Consider the following 19,482-nt stretch of genomic DNA (forward strand, 5'->3'; position numbering starts at 1 on the left):
TCACTTGAGAGATATGTGCTCTGTCAAGCAGGCTATAGTCTATAGCACTTATCACCAGGCACTGCAATCCAAACAGATTGTGACCTGAAGTAAGAACAAATAGCAGGGGCTAGGAAAATCAAGTATTTTGATAGCCATCATATTTTCATACATTCATACATTAAAAAAGAAGAAAAAAAAAACTCTGACTACATATACGCCCACCCATGTGAGAGTTTGTTCAGCAGGTTGCCCTAAAATTAGTAGACCACTATTTGCTATTTGTTTCAGCCGTTAGTCTAAAACACTTGCGTAGCCTACTTGACATGATAACTATGATGGTCCAGTTCATCCTCTGTGAGTATACCTTTCTAAAAGTCCTGAAATTTCAAGTTATAAGTGCAATGAACTCCGGTAAATAAGATTGAAAATAATCGTTTTAAATTACAGTGCTTGCAGTTGTTGCGGATGTGTCTTTTCAGACTGGTACGTTCAGTTCAATACCACTTCCAGTCTAAAGTAATTATTATTTAATGATAGTTGTTGTCATTGCCATTGTTGTTGTTGTTGTCGTCGTCGTTGTTTTTATTGCTCTTATTCTTCTTCTTATACTCTGTGTTTTGTGGTAGTTTTAGTGGATATTAATCCAGCATTTATTTATGGAACACAACAAGCACAGGAGGGAGAAGATGTGATTTTCAAGTGCACACTTTTGATCATGGGAAAAAACAAGGCCTATGCAACCATGTATCTGTGCAAAAATGGAATCGGGATCCATATAGAAGAATTCCATGTTAATAGAGAAGAAGTCGTCTTCAAACTCCCTCGTGTTAATGTGTCTGACGCCGGCCATTACAGCTGTGTGTACTCAAAGACCAAATACAAACCCGAACTTGTTCATTCAACAGACAAGAATGTCATCACTTTAGGTAATGTAGCAAATGTTTTTTTATGTCCAGGTGTATACCTGGAGATACAGTGTAGAAATAATTATTCTGAATTGAAATTATGACTATATTTTGAGTTTCATTTTATTCATTTGCAGTTGTTACATCTAAGCCTAGACCCACATCAATGTTGGTGGAAGCTTTGCAGACAGACAACTCCAGTCTACAAGTGATAACTGCCATGAACTCCGGTTAATGAGTTTGAAAATAATCTCTTTAAATTAAAGTGCTTGCTTTTCAGACTGGTACCGCCAGTTCAATAGCATTTCCTGTCTAAAATTATTCTTATTTTCATTGTTGTTGTCATTGTCGTTGTTGTTGTTTTTGTTGTTCTTTTTCTTATACTCTGTGTTTTGTGGTAGATTTAGTGGATGTTAATCCAGCAATTATTTATGGAACACAACAAGCACTCGAGGGACAAGATTTGAAATTCAAGTGCACACTTTTGACCATGGAAAAAAACAAGGCCTATTCAATCATGTATCTGTGCAAAAATGGAATTGGGATCCACGTAGAAGAATTCCATGTTGATAAAAACGAAGTCCTCTTCAAACTCCATCACATTAATGTGTCTGACGCCGGCCATTACAGCTGTGTGTACTCAAAGACCAAATACAGCCCCGAACTTGTTTCTTCAACAGACAAGAACGTCACCTATATCACTTTAGGTAATATTCTTATGCTCTTTCAAAAGATCATGGAAATGAAGATAACATTTCTGGAATGCTGTATATATTTCCAGGCGTGTACCTGGAGATAAAGTGTGAAAATTATTATTCTGAATAGTACCTATGACTATTATTTTCTTACTTTATTCATTTGCAGTTGTTACATCTAAGCCTAGACCCACATCAATGTTGGAGGAAGTTTTGCAGGCAGACAACTCTAGTCTCTTTCGGTTACTTCGTTTTCTACCACTGGGGGCTTTGATAATGATGGTTTGGTACTATCGGTACAGTCTGAAGAGATGTGAGTTGTTCCTGATTTTTTTGCCACCAACACTCACTGCACCGTACACAACCAACAAGCATTATGTAGCATGTTTGTTAGGAGCTACTAGTTAGGGGTTACTAGCTGGTACTCGTATACGAAATCTGTAAACTTTCCCAAGTTTTCACTGGACCCAGTTGTAACTTTCACTGGAATTGCATTTTTGCTTTGTTGCGTTCATCATTTCAGCTTTGTTAGTGTTGTGATAACATGACAGGAAATATGATGGAAATACTGGTAGAAAACAATTAGCTAGCTGTATGAGCAGTACCTCTGTGTGAGGACAGTCACGTCTGTCTCATACAGAGATGTCTAAAAATGTTTGGGGTTTTTGTTTGGCTATGTGCAACACCAGCACACAAATAGGCCTCTATATCATGACAGTCTGAAATGCTTGGTCACCTGTGCAGAACTCTTTTTGGGCATGTGCAGCCCACATTTCATCTGGCGCATTGTTCAAGAAGATGGTACTAATCCTTTGAATTAACCAGAGGTGTGTCTTGGGCATAATATCCTTTAAAACAATGACTGTGACTGTGACATCTGTCATTCCCTTTAACAGCAAGCAGCACGGCTTCAACAGTGCATCGGCATTAATAACATAAGAACAACTCACCACGGATTTCTGACCAGGTTTGCCTTGCTCAATAGGGCAATGTGTTTTAGCCGATTTTTAATGCGCCAGACCCCTCCTTAGGTCATTCATTTCCACACCCCTTGGCACGATGCTAAAAAAAGAGACGCGCATGATGAAAAACTCAAGTCTCCGATTGGAATAAGCTTCGCATTGTGATGATTATAGACTTTGTGCCACACTTTAGACTGTCATGATAGGGCCCACAATGTCCTTGATCTATTCCAAGGGGTAGGCAGCCTGCTGCCCAAGAGGCACCTGAGGCCCCTTAGCTTCTCTAAAAATTTAAGTTATACAATTTTTTTAACAATTTCATAGTCGTTAAGCTTCAAGCTGTCCCAACAGTTGGTGAAAATGTTATACTCTACAATACAGCATATATGCAGAGTATGGTCAGTATGCCATATGCCTGAGGCTAATAAAGACAGAGATGTTTCAACTGATTTCTTTTAAATGGTTCCAACATCTTTGCGGCCCCAGGCAGATTTTTTTTTTATTTCTAGTGAAACAAATGGCCTTTTAAGAGAAGAGGTTGCCGACCCCTGGTCTTTTCCTACCGCCATAGATGCTGCAGTTTGACAAGAATTTAACTGCTTCTTATGTATTGTTTAGGGTTGGTTCTTCTGTTCTACTAAAACTATTCGGGCAACCTTAAAGACATAGGGCCGTATCTTGGTGATCTGAGCACTTGATCAGAGGCTAGAATTGGATCATGTGCTAGACCACCTTATGTTGTTAATTGCTAAACCCCTGGGCACAAGCTTAGAAGTGGAGAACAAGGCAGCCCCAGCTGTGGCGCAACTGGCTGGGGCACCTGCACCGCATGCCGGCGACCCAGGTTCGATTCTCGCCCCGTGGTCCTTTCCGGATCCCACCCCCGCTCTCTCTCCCATTCACTTCCTGTCTTTCTCCACTGTCACTGTCAATAAAGGCATAAAATGGGCAAAAATATATACTTTTAAAAAAGAAGTGGAGAACAAGGCAAAATAAGATAAGAATAAGCCTTGCGTCATGCTTTGCACCACAACCGTAGGGGCCACAGTGCGCACAGCCTCTCGTGGAGATGAATTGCAACATGAAGGAGAATTCTGGCGATTTTTCACATATATCTCTGTTTCTTGATATCACTGAGTAGGTTCCATTTTGTGTCACTGCAGCTAAGAGCTAGAGCATTTTTATGATCTGATTGTTTTATTTTGCACATTTTGTACTCTGATCTATGTGAAAATAATTAATCTTTAAGTGCCAACTTAAGTCATGGAGGATGTCATGCAAGTTGCAATTCAACAACCTCTCCTCTAGAGGCTGTACACAATGTGGCTTTAAACACTAGAGACCCTTCCTAGGTTTGTTCTTTCTGTGCTACTATGGTGGCACAACATAGTACACTCCATTAGGCAAATAAAAACACAATAATTCATACAGTGCCTATAGAAAGTCATCATACCCTTTTGAAATAGTTACTTTTTTTGTCTTACAGCCTGAAATCAAAACCCATTTTAAAAACAATCTTTTTTTTAAAAAAAACAATCTTTTATTTACAAATGTAGCTGTACAACATCAAAATAATGAAAAAAAAGTCAACCGTTCTGAAATTTAATAAAAAATTAAAAACTAGAATAACAGGGTTGGAAAAGTCATCATACCCCTGACTTAATACTTTGTAGAGCTTCCATTTGCTTTCATTACAGCCATCAATCTGTTTGGATATGTCTATTATAGCGTTGCACACCTATTGGGGAATATTTGCCCAATCTTCTGTGCAGAATTGTTAAAATCCAGTCAAATTCTGTAAGGAATGGCAATGGACTGCTCTCTTCAAGTCAATCCACAGATTTTCTATAGGTTTTAAGTCAGGGCTCTGACTTTGCCACTCAAGGATATTCGCCATCCTATACTTAAGCCACTGCTTTGTTCTTTTGGCAGTATGTTTAGGATCATTGTCGTGTTGGAAGGCAAATGACCTGCCCATCTTCATCTGTCTAGCAGAGGGACACAGGTTTTCCTCAAGAATTTGGGTGTACTTGGCAGCATCCATTTTCCCTTCTATCCTGACCAATTGCCCAGTCCCTGCTGAAGAGAAACATCCCCACAACATAATGTTGCCCCAACCATGCTTCACACTAGGTATGGTGTTACTATTATTCTGGGTAACTATTATTCTAGTTTTTATTTTTTTTATTAATTTTCAGAACTGTTGACTTTTTATCTTTATTTTGATGTTGTACAGCTAAATTTGTGAATAAAACTGAAAAAGATTGTTTTTAAAATGCGTTTTGATTTCAGGCTGTAAGACCAAAAAAAGTAACTATTTCAAAAGGGTATGATGACTTTCTAGGCACTGTATGTATGAGTAATTATACACTAAATGCTTTTTCATAAGAACATGTGTTTTTTATTAAAGGTACAGAAAGCGGACCAGGTAGCCTCCTCACATTACACATGATACTGTAATCAACGCCATTTGAGCGCACTGATGAACTCTCCTCCTCTTTTGCACTTTCTCTTTTCCTCTCTCACTCTTTGTGCCTATCTATCTATCTATCTATCTATCTATAACCATGTATCCTTTTATTTTGTAGCAATGAAGAAGAATGCAACAACGGGATTATATATGGTATACACACAAGTCTGTATTTTTCACTTTGACTTTCAATTTATTATGCTCTCTTGGTTATTTTAGTGTGCAGGTCTTCATCAGTTTGCATATGGCCACACAGAGATTCCCACAAATATGGAGAAAGAAAAATAATCTCAGTGCCCTTAACCATGCCCCCCTTTCCACTGCACCACCACCACAACCATTTACTAGACCAATTATTTTTCCGTCAGTAATCTAATTTCGGTCGTGTGTTTGTTTCACACAGCTAATGCCAAAGCAGAGCAGGCACCTGAAGAGTCCATCTGTGCAAATGAGGGATGGGCTGAGCCATACGCCAACCAATCAACATGTTCCCCCACAAAGTGAGGGGTGTACTTTAGATGGCTGTTCACCTGAAATGCCAACATGTGGCAGAATTACAGACTGTAAACAGTGACTTTAATGTGAGCAAGCTTTCCTGTCCTGTTTGATGTCATAGTGCCTGGTGGTCACCCTTTCTCAGAATGTGAAGATCAAAGGAACATTGAAAAACAATGACCAGCATCAGCACTTACTGAGGCCTTGAAATTATTTGCGCTCATACTGTTTTCCTTTATGGAAAAAGGTTGCTTGTCTTTATATTTTGCATTTCAGTTAAGCATTGTAATTGTATTTTTCCCGAATAGGCCATACGTAAGGCAAAGTGGTGTACACATGTCGTTTTGTGCGTATATGTTCATTTTCTCTGTATTACACGTACAATTATTTCAGAAATTATCTAAAATCAAATTAAGGATGGTTTCTGGGCAATATTTATTTTATAAATGAGGCCGCTGAGTCCACTGGAAACAAATCAGCTGCCTAAAAAGCCTTCCTTGCATAAGGTCCATCTCAATGAATTTGTGTTTCAGATTAGATAGATAGATAGATAGATAGATAGATAGATAGATAGATAGATAGATAGATAGAGTCATTAATGTCATGAGGGAGTCATTTCCACACACCATTTCATGATTATGGGTATGAGTGTGATTGATTGAAAGTGGTTGGACTCTGAGGGGAGGGGTTTTTTTCCGGATAGGTGCAATAATTGAGGTTGGAAACTGGAAAAGGAAATTTGGGGAAGTTGATTTTTAAGCAATATATATGTTATATACTGTACAGTATCTATATTCATATAATGTAACTGCATTTTGTTGTCTTTGTACTTACTCTGCACAATGAGAATAAAGTTGAATCTAATCTAATGATAATGTAATTCAAAAGTGCCTTTTGTTTGTGTCAAATTAGTAAAATGGATGGATCTTAGTTTAGTCAGTTTGTACAGAAGCAAATGTTGAGGTACAAAAATATTGACCGCTAGGCCTACTGTATTTTCAATTTGAGCATTTAGGATAAAGGTGTTTTCACTATCAGCACTCATGACATTAAGATGATGAAATTACTTTGATGGCTTATAACACATACCACTGCATTGTGTAATAATTTGACAAAATGTAATAACTCAGTTGTAATACCACAGTTCTAATAAGTTGTAATCTCCCCTATTTTGGAAAAAAACTGCTTGAATGCGATATGTAACAAATTTTCCCACATTTAGTAATACATGATTACATTTTGAGGTGGCCAATACAAATGGGAGTTGCAAAACTAATCTAGTGCATTATATACAGTAGATGTACCGAAAAGCGGTACACAATATGGCCATCGCTCAGTCCTGTACATTTTCTCTGCAAAAATAAATCATGCTCAAATCAACTTGTCTCCATCTCCTACTCCATCCCCTTTCTTGCAACATTTGTGCATGTGTTTTGTGTATACTGTATGTGTGCTTCTCTGTGTGTCTGCTTGCGAGTGTGTGTGTAGGGGTAATGGCCCCCTGAGTGCCTGAGTGTGTATGTGTGTCCATGCATGTCTACTGTGTGTACTGTGTATGTCTGTGCATGTATGTATGTCTGTGCATGTATCTTTATGTGTGTGTGTGTTTGTGTGTTTATGCATATGTGTGTGTGTGCGCTTGCCTTTGTATGTGCACAATCAATACAAAAGAATAAGGAATACTCACCCATTATTGTAAAACACATCAGCAGTATCATAGTAGACCAGACTTTGACCAACCCACCCTCATGTCTGCTCTTCAACAATGACGATGAGTGACACGCAGTACAAAGAACACAGAAAAAAAAAAAAACACTTACGGTAGCGTTATATACCAGAACAATCTTTTTTGGAGCTAGTAGTCTTAAGTCTTTAGTCTTTCATGGGTTTGAAATCGTATAAAATCCCTAACTGCACCTTTAACGTTAATTGCACTGCTGGTTAAACCCCCTGGAAGTCATAGGTCAATGAAGCCTTTCCAGACCCACTCTCAATCTCACTTGAGAGATATGAGATCTGGTGTCAACCAGGCTAGCCTATAGCATTTGTTACCAGCATAAAGCAAAGTAACATGTTTTTCATGGCATTTGCCAATTTATGCCAGGCACTGCAATCCAGGCAGACCATGACCTGAAGTAAGAACAGAATAGAGTATTTTGATGAACGTCATATTTGATCATACAAGTAAAAAACCCCACTCCGACTATACAGTACGCCCACCCACGTGAGAGTTTGTTCTGCAGGTGGCCCTAAAATAGCAGACCACTTGAAGTGCTATTTGCTTGAGCCGTTAGTCTAAACCACTTGTGTAGGCTACTTGACATAATAACAATTACAGTACATTACATTACCATGTTGTAAGTCGCTTTGGTTAAAAATCGTCAGCCAAATGTAAACATTTTTATTTTTTTAAGCAATTCTAGCAACAATTCTAGGATTTTTTTTAAAAGGTAGGGTGCAGTAAGAAGGGCAACAATAACAATGATGATTCAGTTTATCCTCTGTGAGTATACCTTTCTAAAAATCCTGAGATTACACGTGATAACTGCCACCCGGTAAATAAGATTGAAAATAATATCTTTAAATTACAGTGCTTGCAGTTGTTGTGGATGTGTCTAGTCAGACTGGTACGTTCAGTTCAATACCACCTCCTGTCTAAAAGTTTTATTTTCATTGTTGTTGTCATTGCTGTTGTTCTTCTTCTTTTTCTTATACTCTGTTTTGTGGCATATTTAGCGGATGTTAATCCAGCATTTATTTATGGAAGAAACCAAACACTGGAGGGAGAAGATGTAAAATTCAAGTGCACACTTTTTGATTTGCAAAAAAACAAGGCCTTTTCGAACATGTATCTGTGCAAAGATGGAATCGGGATCCACATAGAAGAATTCCATGTTGATAGCGATGAAGTCCTCTTCAAACTCCATCATGTTAATGTGTCTGACACTGGCCATTACAGCTGTGTGCACTCAAACACCAAATACAAACCCAAACTTGTTTCTTCAACAGACAAGAATGTCACCATCATCACCTTAGGTAATGTAGCAAATGTTTTGGACAACATTTAGAAGATCATAGAAATTAAGATAACATTTCTGGATTTATATTTATAGGTGTGTACATGGAGATATAATATTTATAAAATAATTATTCTGAATAATAATTATGACTATAATTGTTATATAATAATGAGTGTAATTTTATCCATTTGCAGTTGTTACATCTAAGCCTAGACCCACATCAATCTTGGAGGAAGTTAGACCCACATCAATGTTAGAGGAAGTGTTGGAGGAAGCTTTGCAGGCAGACACCTCTAGTCTCTTTCTGTTACTTCTTCTTCTACCACTGGGGGCATTGATAATGTTGGTTTGGTACTACTGGTTCATTCTGAAGTTATGTGAGTTGCCCCTATTTTTGGCACAGACACTCACTGCACCATACACAACCGACAAGCATTACGTATAGCATGTTTGTTTGGGGCTACTAGTTAGGGGATACTAGTTGGTATTATTGTGGAACTTTCCCAAGTTTTCATTGTATCACTGGAATTGCATTTGTGCTCTGTTGTTTCCATCATTTCGGCTCTGTTATGGGGCTTATTTTTGGTAACACCTCCGTTGAGGTTCCAAGCGAGCTAAGACGGTACCAAAAGGTGACGTTAATGACATTACAGTTGTTTTCTTCAGCATATGGCAATCGGCTAGCTTGTGGAGGTACTTTGTTGCAGTGGAAAACAAACACCCAGTATCAAAATCGAGTACAGTCGTGTCGAGTTGATATCATGCACTGGAAAAGCCCCATTAGTGTTGTGATAACATGACAGGAAATATGATGGAAATACTGTTAAAAAAAACAGTCAGCTAGCTGTATGAGCAGTTACCTCTATGAGAGGACAGTCACTCACGTCTGTCTATGTAACCAGATGTCTAAATATGTTTGGGGTTTTTGTTTGGCTATGTGCAACACCAGCACACATACAGGCCTCTATCGTGTCTACAAATGTTTGGGTGTTTGATTGGGTATATGCAACACCAGTACACATACAATGTTCTTGGTCTATTCCAGGGGTAGGCAACCTTCCGCCTGCGGGCACTTGCGGCCCTGAGCTCCTCGGGGTCGGCTCGCCAGCTTTCTTTAAAAATGGAAGTTATAAAATATTTCTAACAATTTCATATAGTCCTTAAAGCACAAATCTGGTGATTTTTCAGATAGATCTCTGTTTCTTGATATCACTGAGAACTGTTGGTTCCAAAAAAGGGAAAACAGTAGTTTTTACTTAGTTGCTGCAGCCAAGAGCTGGAGGATTTTCATAACCTGATGGGGTTTGTTTTCACACTGACAGTACTCGATGACCTCGATATGTGAATTGTTTGAATTCTTCTTTAAGGGCCAACATAAGTCATGGAGGATGTCATACAAGTTGCAATTCAGCAACCTCCTCTAGAGGCTGCACACATTGTGGCTTTAAACACAAGAGACCCTCCCTAGAGCTAGTGTTTGGTTTGTTCTTTCTGTGCTGCTATACAGTAGCAAGATGATGGCACAACATACAGTAGCACATTCCAATGAAGGGACCAGCTCTTAGCAACTCAGCAACCCATCCTCTAGTCTAGCGGCTGTAGAGCTAGTTTTTGGTTTGTTCTTTCTGTAGCAAGATGGTGGCATACAATGAGGGGGACCAGGGCCCGTATTCACAAAGCATTTTATCTTACCACTAAGAGTACTCCTAAATCGCGCTAGAAGATTTTAGTTAGGAGTTTTCCCCTAAAAGTTATTCACAAAGCCTTTCAGACCTACTTTTAGTAAGGAGAAACGCCCACTCCTAAACTAAAAGTGAGTCTTCGTTGCTATGGTTGACGTCATTACTCATGCGCGAGCTTGATGAAAGTGACCACCTTGATTGGCTGGTGATTATAACGCGGGAATGATGGCAAACCTCCCCTACAATGACGAGTTGAGTGACAGGTGTTAAGTCTTAGCTGGTGAGAATGCGTGCGCTATGTCGGGCTGTGAAGGATGGAAGATGATGAATAAATAGGCATAGCCTTACTGAATAAAGAGTAAAGCAAGCCTAGGCTTAATGAAACACTATGGACTGGAGCAGTATATTTGCAACATGTTTTAAATTAACCTGTATGAAAACACGTAGCCTCTATTTGCAAAGAGAGAAGCGATTTAATTTAATTAGGCACAATGAGACGTTACATTTAGTTTACATGCAATGGTGGTTTTGGTTGTCGGTGGCATTATTGCATTTGCATCCTTAGTTGCAATGCACATTTATTCCCTTGCATGACAGCGAGCTCCTGCACTGCACGGTCATTTCAAAACATCGCGACGTGAAATGCCACTAAAAGCGGGTTGTGAATAGGTCTTAGTGAGTTAGAAGTCCTCTCGAGTTCTTTTACGCTGTCCTAGACTTAGGAGCTACTTTTAGGTTTAAAATGCTTTGTGAATAACTTTTAGTGAAAAAAATTAGGAGTCATAAAGTTAGGAGTGACACGCCCATTATTTTTAGGAGTTCCTCCCTAAATTCGCCAGTTAGGAGCTACTTTTAGCCCTAAAATTCTTTGTGAATACGGGCCCTGCTCTCTATGTAAAAATGAGGGGCCATTTAAAGCTAGGCTAATGAAAACACAATGATTCATATGTATGAGTAATTATACACTAAATGCTTTTTTTTGTTTGAACGTAGGGTTTTATCGAAGGTACAGAAAGCAGACCAGGTAGCCTCATCTCTTTTAATCATTACACATGATAATCAACGCCATTTGAGCTCACTGATGAACTCTCCTCCTCTTTTGCACTTTCTTTTCCTCTCTCACTCTTTGTGCCTATCTATCTATCTATCTATCTATCTATCTATCTATATTCATTTCTTCTTCCCCTTGTTTTTGTCTATGCATCTCTTTCTCTCTTGTCTTCTCTCTTCTATCTATCTCTTGTTCTGTCTAACACCAGAGTTGTTCAAGGCAAACGTGCCGTCGGTATGACCGGTCCTCCCATATCAGGTACTGTACATGTTACTATTTTAGCAAAACAATTAAAACCATATTATCTTCACTGGCTCACCGTAGCCGTGTATTAATAGTGTGTCAAATGTATTAACATTATGAACTTCACAACAGCGAGAACTCCAAATTCTCCAATAAGGTATAGTACATTCTCATTGGGTTTTTTTTTAATGGCTTTATGTTTCCTTAGGATCTCAGGTGTTTCTGACCGTGTACTTCATTCATCTCAGATGTGTCTGACCATGTATTCCTCTTATTTTGTAGCAATGCAGAAGAATGCTTCAACAAAGTAATATATGGTATGCATACAGGTCTATATTTTTTACTTTGACTTTGAATTTATTTTGCTCTCCTGGTTATTCTAGTGTGCAGGTCTGTGCAAACTTCATCAGTTTGCATATGGCCACACAGAGTGGTTCCCAAAAATGTAGAGAAAGAAAAATAATCTCAGTGCCCCTGACCACGCCCTCTTGTCCACTGCACCACAACCATTTACCAGACCAATCTTCGGTCAGTAATCTCATTAAACAAAATTTCCATTCGTGTGTGTTTGTTTCACACAGTTAATGTCAACGTAGAGCAGGCGCCTGAGGAGTCCACCTATGCAAACCAGGGATCTGATGGTTTGTCAACAACATTTTGCCAGACTTACAGACTGTGAAGAGTGACTTTAATGTGGGCAAGTTTTCCTGTCCTGTTTCATGTCATAGTACCCTTCACCCTTTCTCAGAATGTGAAGGTGAAAGGAACGTTGGAAAACAGCTACAAATAAATCTCATGACCAGCATCAGCACTTACTGAGACCTTGAAATTATTTCAATCATACGGTTTTCCTTCATGGAGGAATTTTGCTCGTCTTTATTTTTTGAGTTTGAGTTCAGCATTGTATTTTTTTTCTGAATAGACCACACGGAAGGCTCTTTAGCCAGCTCATTCAGTTCTAGTGGAACATTAGCTGTGTTATATTCTGCTCCTTCGGCTCTTTGTATATAATGTAATTGCATTTCGTTGTCTTTGTACTGTCTTTGCACTCTGCACAATGAAAATAAAGTTGAATCTTATCTAATAATAATATAGACAGTGGTATTAAATGTATATTATTGATTATAAGTCAAAAGTGCCATTTGTTTGTGTCAAATTAGTGAAAAGCTATATTAAGATGGATCTTAGTTTAACCAGTTTGCAATGACTTTGAAAAGCAAATGTTGAGGACCTAAAATATGAGCTGCTAGGCCTATTTTATTTTCAATTTGAGCATTAATAGTAGGATAAAGGTGTTTTCACTATCAGCACATGTAATTATGGGACGTGTTTCAACCGATATAGCTCATCTGTCCATCATCGTATGAAGCCCGCCCTGACAATTTCATTGGTCCGAACAGCTCTGGTTCGAGCATAGTTGTGCCACAATGGAGCAATGCCAGACCGAACTTCCCAACCTCAAATGTTGTGAGCAGGCTAAGTTCGGTTGGCAGTAGTACCCAGGTAGCCTGGCACGCCCTCCCAGTGACGTAACACCTTCGGCTTTTGCTGTCGCTGGTCTGGTCAACTGCTAATCGGGAAGGATTTCTGAGTTCCCGAAATCTGCGGAACTGCCCCCTTTGGTCGAGAACCAATCAACTTTGAGCAGCTCCAAAGGCTCTGGGTAGAGGCGTGTTCAAGGCAGAGGAAAGAGTGTTGTTATTGGTTTAAACTCGACAAACCGCTTTCTGACATCGACCAGTAGCAAATCGAGGCACTTAAAGGAGGCGGGTCAACCAGCGCTTGGAGAAACCGTGTTAGCACAGGCTCTTGGTCAGACTAAAGTCTCGCAGAGCCTTTGAAAGTCGATGGTAATCAGGCTAGTACCCAGGCTAAATCATGACATTAAGATGATGAAATTACTTTGAAGCCTTGTAACAACACATTATAACTCATTGTTATATGCATCGTTATAATTTGACAAAATGTAATAATTCCCATACTGTAGTGACAATAAGTTGTGCCACAGTTGTAATAATCTACCTTATGTTGAAAAACAAATTCGCAACAAATGTTCCCACATTTTTACCGCAAAGTGGTACAACATATGACCACCGCTAAGTTCTGCACATTCTCTCTGCAAAAATAAATCATGCTTGTCAATTTGTCTCCATATCCTACACCATCCATGATCCACCTACTCTTGCAACATTTGTGCATGCAAATGAGTGTGTGCATGTGTGCATTTGCTTTTGTGTATATACTGTATGTGCTTATCTGTGTGTGTTTGTTCGCTTGTGAGTGTGTGTGTGTGTGTGTGTGTGTGTGTGGGGGGTAATGGGGTGATTGTGTGTGTGTGTGTGTGTGTGTGTGTCTGTACGTGTTTTATGTGTGTGTGTGTGTATTGCTTGTGAGTGTGTCGGTGGGGGTAGTGGTACTGTATGTGTGTACATGTATGTGTGTGTATGTGGGTGTGGTATGTTGGTGTGTGTATGTATTTGTGTTTATGTGTGTGTGGGGTCCTTGTCTGTGTGCACGCGTGTGAGTTAATGTGTGTGTGTGTGTGTGTGTGTGTGTGTGCACAATAAATACAAAACGGTGAATAAGGAATACTCACTCATTATGATTATACACATCAGCAGTATTATGGTAGACCAGACTTTGACCAACCCACCCTCATGTCTGCTCTACAACAATGACGATGAGTGACACGCAGTACAAAGAACACAGACAAATAATTAAAAAAAAAAAAACATGTAGCATTATATAGCAGAACAACTTACATCATATTTTAACCTAAGACCAAACAAAACACACCAGAGGGGATTCTTGCCCCTCCCTTTAGTATTTCCAGAGGAACTCCACACAGGCTGAAGACCCCTTAATAAGGACCTAATGACGGGCATGCACCAGCACATCAGTGAGAGTGTTTACATTGTATGCATCCACGCACACATGTAAGGCGCTGGGCGTAAAATAGTAGTTGCTTTCAAAATAAAAACAACAATGTTGATCTGCATGCATCTTTGGTTAGGTTTGTGACCACTTTTTTCCCCACAGACCTTACTCGGGACAGGTATAAGAGATGATTGCTGAATGCGACCAAAGGAAAAAAAAAAAAAAAAAAATGAAAAATTTTAAATCGTGTAAAATCCCTGACAGCACCTTTAACTTCAATTACACGGCTTGTTAAACCCCTGGATGTCATAAGTCAATGAAGCCTTTCCAAACCCACTCTGAATCTCACTTGAGAGATATGTGCTCTGGTGTCAACCAGGCTAGACTACAGTATAGCACTAGTCACCAGCATAAAGCAAAGTAACATGTTTTACATTACCATGACATTTGCCAGCTTATGCCAGGCGCTGCAATCCAGACAGACCATGACCTGAAGTAAGCAGAAATAGCAGGGGCTAGGAAAATCGCGTATTTTGATGAACATCATATTTTTTAATACGTATTAAAAAAAAACACCCTGACTACATACGTCCACCCACATGAGAGTTTTTTTCTGCAGGTAGCACTAAAATAGTAGACCACTTGAAGTGCTATTTGCTTGAGCCGTTAGTCTAAACCACTGGTGTAGGCTACTTGACATGATAAGACTGATGGTCCAGTTTACCCTCTGTGAGTATACCGTACCTTTCTAGAAATACTGAAATTTCAAGTGATAAGTGCCAGTAAATGAGATTGAAAATAATCGTTTTAAATTGCAGTGCTTGCAGCTGTTGTGGATGTGTCTTTTCAGACTGGTACGGTCAGTTCAATACCACTTCCTGTCTAAAATGATTCTTATTGGGGGCCAAGCAGCGAAGCTGCGAGGACCCCATTGTGTTTGTTAGTTTTCTTATTATTATTATTATAAACTATTATTATTGTTATTCCTCTGCCATTGAAGTCAATGGCAGCCCATAGAACCAACTACGGGAAAGTTGTGAAATTTGGCACACTGATTCGGCACTGTCCCATCATTCATGTCACCAAGTTTCATGCTGGCACCTTGAACCCTCTAGCGCCACCAACAGGTCAAAGTTGGATGTGCGTTCACGCACTTAACTTTTGACCGGTAAGTCCAATTTTCAAAAGTCAGGTATCATTGGAATACTTGGACCTGCCCGAGTTCAACGCACCCTGTGACGTCATTTTCCGCCATGATGGATTTTCCGCCATTTTGGATTTTATCAAAAACACTTAAAATGTATTGGAGGTCACATTTTTTCTCTGATTTTCACCACATTTGACACAGAGCATCTTCAGACCAAGACTAATTCAGCTCGTGCTTTTCGTCTTCGGAACTGTTACCGTTGGCCCATAACAGCCAATCGAAACTCGCGGCGAAGCCGCCAAACAGGAAGTGGGATCATATTTCAGCAACTCTTGCACACATCAAAGCCAAACTTAGTACATGGACTCAGGACCCCATCAGAAGGAGGCTCAAGAAATTTGGTGACCTTTGACCTCTAGGGGGCGCTGCAATTAGCAAAAAGGCATTTTGGCCTGTAGCTGTTGATGTATTTGGAATTAAAACTTGCTACTGGTGCCTGATTAAACTGTTGGAGGTCCTTAGAATGACCCAGCTGAATTTGTGACATCATCATATTTTATTCGGCCGCCATATTGGATTTAATCAAAATCCCTTAAACATTTCCACAGGTTGCAAAATGTGTCTGATCTTCACGAAACTTCACACAGATGATCTTCAGCCCGAGTCTAATATAGGCCTTGCTTTTCGGAATGATATCTTAAACAGTTCACCCGCAACAGCCAATCGAAATTGGCGGCGAAGCCGCAAAACAGGAAGTGGGCTTGGATCTCGGCCAATCTTGGGTTGTTTGACATCAAAATTCTTGTGACTGCTTAAAACTACATACCTGACGTAACTGCATTGAGTTACCGTGGCAACTCTGGCCTTTTTGACATGCCTGCTTGGCCCCCACATTGCTGCTTGCAGCTATATTTTTCATTGTTGTTGTCGATGCCATTGTTGTTGTTGTTGTTGTTTTTATTCTTCCTCTTCTTTCTTCTTGCTCTTTTGCTTATTATACTCTGTGTTTTGTGGCAGATATAGTGGATGTTAATCCAGCATTTATTTATGGAAAAGATCAAGCACTGGAGGGAGAAGATGTGAAATTCAAGTGCACACTTTTTGATATGCAAAAAAACAAGGCCTATTCAACCATGTATTTGTGCAAAGATGGAATCGGGATCCAAGTAGAAGAATTCCATGTTAATAGAGAAGAAGTCGTCTTCAAACTCCCTCACGTTAATGTGTCTGACACCGGCCATTACAGCTGTGTGTACTCAAAGACCAAATACAGCCCCGAACTTGTTTCTTCAACAGACAACAACGTCACCTATATCACTTTAGGTAATGTACAGTAGAATGTTTTGGACAACTTTTCTTAGGCTCTTTCAAAAGATCATGGAAATGTAGATAATATTCCTGGAATGCTGTATATATTTCCAGGTGTGTACCTGGAGATAAAGTCTGAAAATGATCATTCTGAATATTAATTATGACTATTATTTTCTTATTTTCTTTATTTGCAGTTGTTACATCTAAGCCTAGACCCACATCAATGTTGGAGGAAGCTAGACCCACATCAATGTTGGAGGAAGTTTTGCAGGCAGACAACTCTAGTCTCTTTCGATTACTTCGTTTTCTACCACTGGGGGCTTTGATACTGATGGTTTGGTACTATCAGTACAGTCTGAAGAGATGTGAGTTGTTCCTGATTTTTTTGCCACACTCACTGCACTGTACACAACAAGCATTATGTAGCATGTTCATTAGGAGCTACTAGTTAGGGGTTACTAGCTGGAGTTACTCGTAGGAAATCTGTTACTGTAACTCTCCCAAGTTTTCACTGCATTGCAGTTTTGCTTTGTCGTGTTCATCATTTCAGCTTTGTTAGTGTTGTGATAACATGACAGAAATATGATGGAAATACTGGTCAAAAACAATCAGCTACAGTAGCTGTATGAGCAGTACCTCTATGTGAGGACAGTCACGTCTGTCTATGTAACCAGATGTCTAAAAACGTTTGGGGTTTTTGTTTGGCTATGTGCAACACCAGCACACAAATAGGCCTCTACATCATGACAGTCTGAAATGCTTGGTCACCTGTGCAAAACTCTTTTTGGGCATGTACAGCCCACATTTCGTCTGGCGCATTGTTCAAGAAGATGGTACTAATCCTTTGGATTAACCAGAGGTGTGTCTTTAAAACAATGAGTGTGACATCTGTCATTCCCTTTAATAGCAAGCAGCAACAGTAATAACATAAGAACAACTCACCACAGATTTCTGACCAGGTTTGCCTTGCTCAATAGGGCAATGTGTTTTAGGCAATTTTTAATGCGCCAGACCCCTCCTTAGGTCATTCATTTCCACACCCCTTGGCACGATGCTAAAAAAAGAGACGCGCATGATGAAAAACTCAAGTCTACGATAGGAATAAGCTTTGTATTGTGATGATTATAGACTTAGCACTACACTTCAGACTGTCATGATATTAGGGCCCACGATGTCTTTGGTCTATCTATTCCAAGGGCCCTTTAGCTTATCTAAAAATTTAAGTTATACAATATTTCTAACAATTTCATAGTCGTTAAGCTACAAGCTGTCCCAACGTATTAACAGTTGGTGAAAATGTTATACTCTACAATACAGCATATATGCAGACTCAGAGTATGGTCAGTATGCCATATGCCTGAGGCTAATAAAGACAGAGATGTTTCAACTGATTACTTTCAAATGGTTCTGACATCTTTGTGACCCCAGGCAGATTTATTTTTGTTTCTGGTGGAAAAAAATGTCCTTTTAAGAGAAAAGGTTGCTGACCCCTGGTCTTTTTCCACTACCATAGATGCTGCAGTTTGACAAGAATTTAACTGGTTCTTATGTATTGGTTAGGGTTCTTCTGTTACAATAGCAGATTTAAAAAAAACGGAGTGATTATTTGCACCCGGGTGTAAATAGTGGAATGGAGGCATTTTCTTATTTGCACCCAAAACTGAAATCCAACATAGCGGGACCATCTTGGCAGGAGATGGCCAACCTAAATCCTAAATCTAACAAGTTAGGATTATTAAAACAATATTTTAGATGACGTTACCTCGCGGCAAATAAGAGTTTGTGCTTTTTGAACCTGTCAAAGATTGACTAGTTTTATTTCAGTTATGAGTACAGTTAAGTAGGAGTAGGCTTCAGTAGTTGTGAGTAGAAAGGTTTCTTGGTGTTTTGAGCCCCCAACGTTGTCTTCAAGGCAGCGCTGCCTGGGGTTAGGCATGGGTTAAGGTTAGGGTTAAGGTTAGGAGTAGGATTAAGTGCCTTTAAGTCAACAGTGGCAGCGCTGCCTGGAAGACAACTCAGAAAACAACTCTTTGAACTATAGCTTGCCTTTGATCAAGCTACCACATGACCACTCATTAGCCTAATATTTGTAAAATCACTCCCAAGTAACGCAGACATGGCTAAACAGCTAAAAACTGTTAAAAACTAAATTAGGCCTAGCCTACTGTAGAGCTGGTAAATACACAGGCCTATTGACAGGGTACATGGATGTTAAGACATTGGGTGTAAATATTACTGTTGATTATTACACTATTTACACCCGGGTGTAAAAAGTAATGTTGATTATTACACTATTTACACCCGGGTGTAAATAGTAATGTTGATTATTTGCACCCGGGTGTAAATAGTATGTTGATTATTTGCACCCGGGTCAGCATTTTTATGATCTGATTGTTTTATTTAGTACATTTTGTACTCTGATCTTTGTGAAAAGAAATAGTCTTTAAGTGCCAACTTGTGGAGTCATGGAGGATGTCATGCAAGTTGCAATTCAGCGACCTCTCCTCTAGAGGCTGGTCACACTGTGGCTTTACGTAAACAGAAGAGACCCTCCGTAGAGCTGGTGTTTTGGTTTGTTCTTTCTGTGCTACTATAGCAAGATGGTGGCACAACATAGTACACTCCATTGAGGGGGACCAGCT

The 19,482-nt window shown here is 39.5% G+C and overlaps 2 protein-coding genes across 2 annotated transcripts; both read left to right on the forward strand.

The window, feature by feature from the left end:
- Positions 1-361: 361 nt before the first annotated feature.
- On the forward strand, positions 362-6,123 carry LOC134096072 (uncharacterized). Its single transcript, XM_062549821.1, has 7 exons — positions 362-465; positions 609-908; positions 1,025-1,117; positions 1,289-1,594; positions 1,752-1,895; positions 5,133-5,167; positions 5,418-6,123. The coding sequence occupies exons 2-7, from the start codon at positions 698-700 to the stop codon at positions 5,586-5,588; spliced, it is 960 nt and encodes a 319-aa protein (XP_062405805.1). The 5' UTR covers positions 362-465; positions 609-697; the 3' UTR covers positions 5,589-6,123.
- Positions 6,124-8,307: 2,184 nt separating this feature from the next.
- Positions 8,308-12,232, forward strand: LOC134096071 (uncharacterized). Its single transcript, XM_062549820.1, has 7 exons — positions 8,308-8,545; positions 8,724-8,906; positions 11,205-11,235; positions 11,471-11,520; positions 11,638-11,662; positions 11,788-11,822; positions 12,087-12,232. Exons 1-7 carry the CDS (start codon positions 8,356-8,358, stop codon positions 12,182-12,184), a joined length of 612 nt encoding a protein of 203 aa, XP_062405804.1. The 5' UTR covers positions 8,308-8,355; the 3' UTR covers positions 12,185-12,232.
- Positions 12,233-19,482: the final 7,250 nt, after the last annotated feature.

This window comes from Sardina pilchardus, chromosome 11, assembly GCF_963854185.1.
Source record: "Sardina pilchardus chromosome 11, fSarPil1.1, whole genome shotgun sequence".
Classification (NCBI taxonomy): Eukaryota; Metazoa; Chordata; class Actinopteri; order Clupeiformes; family Clupeidae; genus Sardina; species Sardina pilchardus.